Source organism: Helianthus annuus, chromosome 9, assembly GCF_002127325.2.
Source record: "Helianthus annuus cultivar XRQ/B chromosome 9, HanXRQr2.0-SUNRISE, whole genome shotgun sequence".
Taxonomy (NCBI): Eukaryota; Viridiplantae; Streptophyta; class Magnoliopsida; order Asterales; family Asteraceae; genus Helianthus; species Helianthus annuus.
This window is the reverse complement of record NC_035441.2, coordinates 146,425,026-146,434,569: the sequence shown is the minus strand read 5'-3', so window position 1 is coordinate 146,434,569 and position 9,544 is coordinate 146,425,026. Positions and strand designations below refer to the sequence as shown.

Here is a 9,544-nt window from a genome sequence, read left to right as displayed (position 1 = left end):
CTATTACCGGGGAATACATTCTGGTAGTTCCTTGTCAAGGCGCCACCTGTGAAGATCAAGATGAAGACCGAAGACGAGCAACAGACAAGGGGGAGTTTGTTGGTGCACTTTTTGTGTCTGTCGCTAGTCTTGTATGTAGTGTCGTATTTTGTACGGTCTTTAGTCTTTTATCGAGTCTGTATCCGTAGTCGACCAAGTCGGATATCCTCCTATCCGCTTGTGTCCGACATATTTTGTCTCTCTTGTTATGTAATGTATGTTAAACTATGCATGTCGCATGAAAGGGCTTTTATGTAATTTGCTTCTGTTCCTTACTGTTTCTGCAAACTGTTGTGCAGAAACAGTTTACAAAGTGCAGCCCTTGACGAAACAGGACTGTTTCGTCAATTTGTTGTCGACGAATCAGATCTATCAGTTTCGTTTATGATTCGTCAAGGTGGTCAACGAATCAGACTTGATTCGTTGACTGTTGGGCTTTAACTTGGGCTTTAACTTGGGCTTTCATCTGTTTCGTCGGCCCAAGTTCACTTTCGTCGATGCTGTTAGCCCAGCTGCTATATATAGGAACAGAATGTTATCTGATAAGGTTAGAGATGCTAGTTTACCATTGTCAAGTGTAAGAACTGTGTTTGTATCAGTTGTTGGCATTTCTCAAGATTAATCAAACGAGTGTGTTTCTTTGGTTAACCGTGTGTTCATCTTGTTCTATGTTGGGTTGGCTTGGTTAAGTGGATTCCGCACACTTAACTTTGTTTGTTATAAACAAGGATTCCGTAGTGAAAATCGATCCTCCGATTTAGGGACCTACAAGTACAGAAAATTACATTTATTCAACCCGTGTAATGCACATATTTTTAAAGATGTAATTTTTTTATTATTTGGTATATAAAATTACATTTATTCAACCTGTGTAATACACTTGGTTTTAAAGATATAACTTTTTTATTTGGTATATAAAATTACATTTATTCAACCCATACAATATGGTTCTTATATATATAACTTTTTTATTATTTAACATATAAAATTATATTTATTTAACCGGTGCAATAAATGAGGTTTTTAAAGATATATTGTTTTATTGTTTAATATATATAAATTTTATTTATTCAACCCGCATAATACACGAGAGTTATAACCTAGTATATATATATCCTTATAGTCGGGCTTTAGGCTATGGTTCATCAAAACTCCAAACTCTAATTTTCTTGATTTTTATTAACATTTAATTGAATGGGCCCAGTAGGCTTTACTTGAACCCGATTTGTGAACCTCTTAAGAATATATGTGTTGTGATTGAGATTGGGCCCACTAGGTAAGGAAAATGTTGTATATAAACCATGCCTGCCGTTCTCCCCAAAGTCAAATCATAACGATGAATTATTCGAGCAGCATTTACCGGTTATTGAAACCCGTGGGATCTTCATATCTGTCTTTTGGGGTGAGCATCTTGTATATTCATGAATTCTTCTTATTCTAAACATGCTGTACGGTTGGTTGTTACAAGTTTATATACTTGCAGAATGTATTTCATGGCCCTTTAATTGGAATGTCGAAGCAGTATCACAACATTCCTTGTCCCAACATTGAGGATGAAAGTGAAGCAGAACCATTTAGTTTAATCATGACAGACAAGGTGAGAAGAAATTTAGTGTTTGATAGGTGGAGAAATTCTATATTTGATCGTAAAGAACTTGGACCTGGAATGGTGCTCTTCAAGAATTACCTCACCCACATGGGCCAGGTATTTATTGTTTACCGTTAATAATCATCACAATATTATTGATAGGTATTCTTATTATTGTTTAATTCATCACCAACGCATACATATGTTTTATTAAAGTTTTGACTGTGAACTACAACCATAATATCTTTGTTTAATTTGCTTTGTCAAAGAACAATCAATGTTGTTAAAGTAGACTTGTTACGTACTCCTTGTTGCAACATCACAAGGACAATGCTTTTCAGATATTTATTTACATGTTGGGTGCTTTTGACCCGGATCTAATCTTTTAGGTTGATATAGTGAATATATGTCAAAAGTGGGCTATGGGTCCGGGGGGTTTTTACCACCCTAGTAACCGAAATGGAGCTAAACTTCGATTGCATATGATGTGTTTTGGTCGACTGTGGGATCCAGTAACAAAGTATGAGAAAAGTTACAGAAGTGATGGTTCTGCACCACCACCGCTTCCATATGAATTTATTTCATTAGCTGAAAACGCAATTCAAGATGCCCAAGTCCATGGACTTCCTTCAACGCTCCCAGATATTTGTGTAGCCAATTTATATTCAATCTATGATCGACTCGGCCTTCATCAGGTTACTTTTTATTGGCGCATACATACACATGCCTTTAAATGTTTCTTAGCTTTTTTACTTGCATATCTTATCTGGATACCCTATAAAAACAGGTGCACGTTGACGTAAAATGAATTAAATATAAGTACTCTATCTTGGACTTTTCTGTTACATCATCACATGGCTTTGTTAATTTACTAAAATGTTCAAGGTTGTGATGTTGTAACGTAACGTTTTACACTTCACATTAAATGTGTAAATTTGGATAAAAAGTGAAATGTATTGTTTTTTCACAATAACCCTAATGGACCATTTGTAGGTAATTATTTTTCCATGGTAGAGTTGATTTTTGTGTGTTTTTATTTGAACGTAGGATTGCGATGAGCATGTTGGTGGTCTAGATAGAGGATTGCCTGTAGTTTCCATCTCCATTGGCAACTCTGCTGAATTCTTGTATGGCCATACTAGAGATGAAAACACGTTAGAAAAGGTTTTGTTAGAATCAGGTGATGTATTGATATTCGGTGGCAAGTCTAGACTTATTTTTCACGGGGTGAAGAAAATCTTGTCAGATTCAGGTCCCTCGCAGTTATTTCAAGAAACCTTGCTTAAAGGAGGCCGTCTAAACCTTACGTTAAAACACCATTGATTCTGCTCTTATGCCCGTTTTTTAAGAAGTGTATGGCATTTAACCGTTTCAGATTTCTGTCTCATCTTCATTTCTTGTTGGTGATCGTGTTCAGGTTCATCATGTTATGTTGGGGCTAGTGAGATATTTTTCCAATTAGTGGTTGTCAAATTTTATTTTTATTTAGTGGTTTATTTAAAGTAACTAATGTTTTACCATGTTTATTTGAGCTAAACTACGGCCACTAATATTGTAATGTTGGTAAGACATAGCCTCTCCTACATATTGAACTAGGTGCCGTTCGAAAAAAATATATATTTGACTAGGTGGAAAATTTGATCGGGATGTCGCGTCTCGATTAAAGATAATATTTATAAACCCGATTTACCTTTAACATTGAGATAGTAGTAGTAGTACGGGGTCGATCCACGAAGAGTTTGTGGATTGTATGTGGACGTGATTGATTAAGAAGGTGTTGTGACAATTATGAAGTTTGCTATGTAGATTAATGGTTTTTTGTTTGTTTGAAAAAATGTGTTGGAATGAACCGACTAGTTTGATATTAACTAAAAGAACTATGATTACTTGAAAACTTGATTGCTTAACTGAGAACAAAACACAATTGGGTTATAAACAATGATTAGAACAAGGATCATGCCCAGACCGAAAGTTGCAAGACCTAGGGTTCCTACACGTTTTAACTTGATTCAATTGAATTCGATAATTAACGCATTTAATGTCATGTGGCTTAGGTGCCAAAAGCTATCAATATTACAAGAACGGACCGCGGTGCACTTCGTTACCAAGAACATGTAAATCCTAATCTATGATAAGGCATAACTACGCATATTCATTTTACGAACTCAATTTTCATTACTCAATAGACAATTCCTAAATTCAATACAAACGTAAGACAAATATCATAAACTTCAAATATTCAAACACAAATTGTCATGAAATCAAATCAAATACAAAATGTTTAAACCCTAGAATTCGTACAAAAATCTACACCGGGGTGAAACCCGAGAGATTAGCCGCTCATGGTTTGCGAATCACGAACACCGGGTGAAGAGCACATGAACGTAGACATGATCTTGAGCCTTGATGATGGTGATGGATGATGGTTAGGGTTTTGGTGGATGATCATAGTGGAAAGTTTGACTGTCATAAGTGATGAAATTCACACAGACAAGTCAAAGGGGTAGAATAAAGAATAAAAGACTTGATCCAATAAAAGCAATGAAATTCGCTAAGACGACCGAATAAATCAAAACGAAATTTTAATGCATACCGGAAGAGTTGTAATAATAGTGACTTCAGTAAAAATACCCGATTGATGGGTAGGGATTCAGAAGTGTGCGTAAATCAAGAGTCGGGAACGCTAATTAAAAGTCAAAAGACGCGGATTAAGAGTTATGACTAAAAGATGACAAGATTTTTGCAAACATAAATTTTAATTACGTTCAACCATCTCAAAGTTGGACGGGTCAAATAAAGAACAAAGTTTGATACTCATAAGTGGTGAAATTTCACCCAAAATGAGTCAAATGAGTTAATTAAGGAATAACGTTTGAAATAGTAAGGAAAAATGCAAACTAGCAAAACAAGAATGTTAAAAACATTAAGATAAAGAACCCGGGTAACGGGTCGTAAGGAAGTATAGGTAAGAACCGGATAACGGTAAGTGTAGAACAAACCGACGTGTAAATGACGTTAGAAGTCATAGAGTTGGAAGGATATTTCGGAAAAAAAAACAAATGTAGCCTTAGACTACGGTCAATGTCCATAGAATTCAAGAACGAAAACGAATGATTTCTAAACTTAAAAAGGGTGCATTGACATGGAAAGTATATTTTAGAACGACATGAGTAAAAGATGAATCTACGGGATCATCACAACCTTCAGGAATTATAAGTAATGTTAAGGTCTACAAGACCAAGACGACCCTTGGGTCAAGAAAAGAAAGAAACAAACTGTTGGAGTTTTAACTTAAAAAGTGGAAATCTAAGGAAATAGCCTATGAGGCTAAGTAAAAGAACCTACGGGTCACTTGGGTAAAACGTGGAAAACTGGTTACAATTCTCCATGTAAAATAGTAATGGTCAGGAATAAAACTTAGACGGAAATTTCTAGACATGAGAAAAAGACGTAAGACAGAGAAAACGTAAACTAAAAAATTAGTTTTCAGTCAAAAGCAACGTTTTAACAAACGTAAGTAGTATGAGGGGATTTAGAAAATCTTAAACACACATAAGGCTGGAGATGGCAAAATAGTATACCCAGATGACAGGGTATGAAGTGACGGCGACTGGTTAGTCTAGTCGGTAAAGCTATTCAAAGTTAAGAAAATGTCATGACAAATACAAAGAGTTTGTAAATATAAGACAAGTGCGGGATAAACATATTAACGGACTGATGAGACTAAGTTGTCAAGTTACAACTCGGTCAATAAAGATAAAGGATATAAGCTGAAAATAACGGCCCACGAGGCCTTACACATGAAAGAAATACGCGTCAATATTAGTGAAATCGTTATCAAAAGGAATTAATGAATTCCTTGAAAACAAAACTAAGATTCGTTTGGTTTAAATTAATGAGCTACGAAAAATAAGGTTTCAGGGGACGAAACCTCTTTAAGGGGGGTAGACTTATAACACCTCAAAAACGGTTTGGTAATCAAACCACGTTAATGTTAATGAAGGGTAAAATACCGTTAGTGGTGAAAATTTTACCCGGTAAATATTAGTATTTAAATAAATAAATCTAATATTAAATAAAAAGAGAATAAAAGATTTTGACGAAATAAAGTTCGTAAGAGGCCCGAGTTAATGGGACTTAAAATAAAACGGGTTATAATTTCCCAAACCCATTAAAATAACTAGGATTAAAAATAACCTAGTTAGAAAGAAGTATTGTAGTAATATGTTAGAAGGTTAAAAACACCTAAAATAAGAACCTAAGAATAGTTGGGGGACCAAAGGTGTTAAGTTTGAAACTAATATTTTTAAAACAAAATTAAAAACACCAAAAACACACTTGTGTGTGTGTTTGGTTCGATAAAAAATGTGACAACTGCCAAATTTGCATGCATCCGTACAATTATTAAATGATGATTAGTGCTTAATGACTGTAATGATTTACAAATTATGACTGGAATTGCTTTCTGATTACTGCATTATACTTACATGTGCATCACATATTGCAAATGACACATCATTGACTGCATGCAAACATATTGACATAAATGATGCACAAAGCATAGTTAGCACAGTTAACAGACGAACCGGGAAAATGCTGACGAAGTTCAGTAGATATACAGACATTGTATTAAGACTCAGAATGAGCCAGAAACCAAGTATGACACTAGTATAGTGTGTAGGAAAGTAAGGGTCGTAAAACTGCCTTCCTAGAGATAGTCTGAGTGCCGGAAAGTGCCTAAAAACTCAATTAAATTGTTGAATTCAGCATAATTCAGCAAAAATCAGCTATTTAACACACTTATATCATGCAGAAAAATGATTAACTAGCCCAGAAGACTTTCCTAAGTGTCGGGAATTAAAAGCGTCATAAAATGATACATAAGGAACACTAAACGGTATAGTTTGACACTTTAACGAACCGGTATCTAACCGAACAACCGGACACTACCCGAAATGCTAAAATTATACTAGAAACATTGTTTTATTATTTCTGAGCTAGTTATGACCCCCGAACATCATATTACATGTTCTAAACACCAACCATACTTAACTTTGAGTTTTTAACACTTTTAACCTATTTAACTTAACTTAACCATGGTTAAGGCCGAACTATACCCCCCCCCTTTATCTACGGTTATGGTGGTGGCCCCACACCATAACCTTAATTGATTCACCTAGATTTTACTTGATATTGTGACAACCCAAAATTTCAAGGTCGGTGCCTCTTAGTCACGTGATTCTGTTTTCTGATTACTTCCCTTTCATGTCCCTTTTTGCTAAACACTCGTGTATGTAATATTTAAGTATGTGTTACGTGTGTTTAATTAATTAACTACAAGAAACTTTTAAAACGCTCTTATGTGCCAATTAGCTAATTTAGAGAACTACTCCCACATGTCCTCACATCGGCCCGCACGCACAGATCAGGCTCGAAGCCCAAATCTAGTATCACGCGCATACTTGAGGGGCGAAGGGGTTGTAGAGTTGTTAAGTAATTGTGATAGTCCAATTAGGTGGGCCTGAGCCCATTATGTTCGGCTAAAGGGGAGGGGATTAACCGCCCCAAACTATGACCTTTGATGTATTCGTATTATATTCTCATTATCATAAAACTCAAGACATAAAACCCTATCCTTCTCTCAAGGTTACGTACGGCAACATGAGACCCCCCCCCCTCGAGGCATCAACCTGTTAACCGAGATATTGGTTAGTGGATCTATAACTATATTAATCCTCATATTATTTGGGTTATCATGTGTGTGTAAAATAGTGTACATAGGTGTTATCATAGGTGAGAGTCTTGATGTTGATATGATCATTGATCCGATGAGAGTTGTGTGTATGTAAACATGTACATATTGATTGATTGATGATTTCATTCATATGTTTTGTTAAATGATTAATACTTCTTGTATGTTGTAAGTAATCGGTTGAATTGTACCTTGAGTTGGGGTATCCTATAATGGTTGATAACCTGGTCATGATAGTGTTAATGATTTAATGGGGATTCGATAGGTGAATAGGGATTAATATGGAACATGTAAACTGTGAAGTTAGGGTCGATATTTGTTCCGGATGTACATGTGCTTGCTAATTGAAAACTTATCATTGCTTGACAACTAGGATTTGCATGATCTATTTGTTACTCAGATTGCATGATTTATTTATTAATTGATCACTGTTATGTACATGGAACTCATGATCAGGAACTCCTGATTTGTTAATGGGCCGGCCACAAGGGTTGGAAAGGGGACCCTAACAACATAGGGATTATGTATAGTTTCTACTGGAATCGGGAAAGGGATTTTTGTACTTTTTATACTTTTGTCCCAAAATTTTCAATATTAACACTTCGGTGCTGTTTGTTTTTTCATAGGTAAAATGTCTGCAGTCTGCGGACCACATCTGTAGCAGACACTTTTTTTCTTTTTGTTTTTCATTTTTGTACTTTTTATACTTTTGTCCCAAAATTTTCAATATTAACACTTAGGTGCTCTTTTTCAGAGGTAAAACGTCTGTAGTCTGCGGACCACATCTGTAGCAGAAGAGATGAACAAAACCTCTGCAGACTGTAAGAAGAAGACTTTTTGTTTTTTAACTTCTGCAAGCTACTGAATGGACTAAATAAACTAATTTATTAAAATCGAGAACATCTAATCAAAACAATTTATCACAAATAATGGACTAAAATCAGAATAAAAACACCAAAAATTTCACAACAAACAATGGACTAAAATGGTGTACAATCAAGAAGCATTTTATCATCATAAAAAGAAAACAATCAAGAACAAACAATAGACTAAATGGAGTACATACTGGTGATTGAAGAAGAATCCGACGGTTGGGCTGAGGTGGTTGAGAGGGCCAGTGGCGGAACCGGAAAAATTATTTTTTCTTTTTATATTCATTATTGCGTGTCAGTTGCATTTTAATCGAACAATATACAACAAACTTAAAGAATGATTCTCGATTACTTCTACTAGTGGGAGAGCCCGCACTTTGCGATGGGGAAAGATGGATGATTTTTAACAAAATTAGCTAGAAAAAAGCACTACTCAACGAAAATTTTATATAAGAAAAAACAAAACCAAAAGCGAGCTTCAATTTAGGCTCAAAATTGATTTAAGCCGACTCGATTCGAGTTTTTAACAAGTCCATATTAACATTAACTTGCTCATATGCGACTCGACTCAGTACATTCAACCTAAAATTTTATATTTAAAGAAAACCTTTATATTAACATTAACTTGCTCATATGCGACTCGACTCCCCACCTCATCATCATACCAAGCCAGAACAAAGAAAATCACAGCTGCATCAAGTAAAATTCTAACGAAAGTATCATTAAACTGATACAATATCATACCGAAAACAGATTGCCCTTCATGCTTTTCCAACTCATTCGTCTCATACTTTTGCAGCCGCTTCTCAACTTCGCCATCAGCAAGACCAAATTTGCATCCACCTGGTAGTTTTGTTCACCTGCAAGATCAATCATCTTGTTACCATAATGATCCGGATCATACACATAACAACAAAAGTCAGTGGGCAATGTATCTGATGATCGTAAAAAACATTACTTTTACAAAAAAATATATAATTAAAAAGGTGGACCATAGCAAAGGCAATCACAAATGAAAAGAAACAAGATTTACCCAAAGTTGTTTTGCTTCACAATTTTCTTTACCGTACATGAGGAAGCGTTTCCTTTTGAAGTATATCACAGGTACCTGTGAATTGTTATTACTATTTTCTTATCATGTACAAAGTTGCAACACTTTCTATTAGTCAAAACATCTAATAATTGTTGTTAGTTTAAATTTACACTGTACATAGTCATTTCTTTTCTCAACCGATCTTTAACTGAAGCTAAGCATCATCCATCAGATAGCCTTTGTGTATACTTTTCGACACT

The 9,544-nt window shown here is 35.2% G+C and overlaps 1 protein-coding gene across 1 annotated transcript; it reads left to right on the top strand.

Annotated features, from left to right (window-relative positions):
- The first annotated feature begins 1,529 nt into the window (after nucleotides 1–1,529).
- On the top strand, nucleotides 1,530–3,194 carry LOC110917869 (alpha-ketoglutarate-dependent dioxygenase abh1). The gene is made up of 3 exons (XM_022162319.2): nucleotides 1,530–1,744; nucleotides 2,017–2,322; nucleotides 2,675–3,194. The coding sequence occupies exons 1-3, from the start codon at nucleotides 1,550–1,552 to the stop codon at nucleotides 2,948–2,950; spliced, it is 777 nt and encodes a 258-aa protein (XP_022018011.2). The 5' UTR covers nucleotides 1,530–1,549; the 3' UTR covers nucleotides 2,951–3,194.
- The last annotated feature ends 6,350 nt before the right edge of the window (nucleotides 3,195–9,544 follow it).

Excerpts from the sequence above, each read along its gene's own strand:
- LOC110917869 (XM_022162319.2), top strand. The coding sequence starts at position 1,550 with ATGTCGAAGCAGTATCACAACATTCCTTGTCCCAACATTGAGGATGAA. Across the intron at positions 1,745-2,016 it reads ACCTCACCCACATGGGCCAG|GTTGATATAGTGAATATATG; the intron begins GTATTTATTGTT and ends CTAATCTTTTAG. Across the intron at positions 2,323-2,674 it reads ATCGACTCGGCCTTCATCAG|GATTGCGATGAGCATGTTGG; the intron begins GTTACTTTTTAT and ends ATTTGAACGTAG.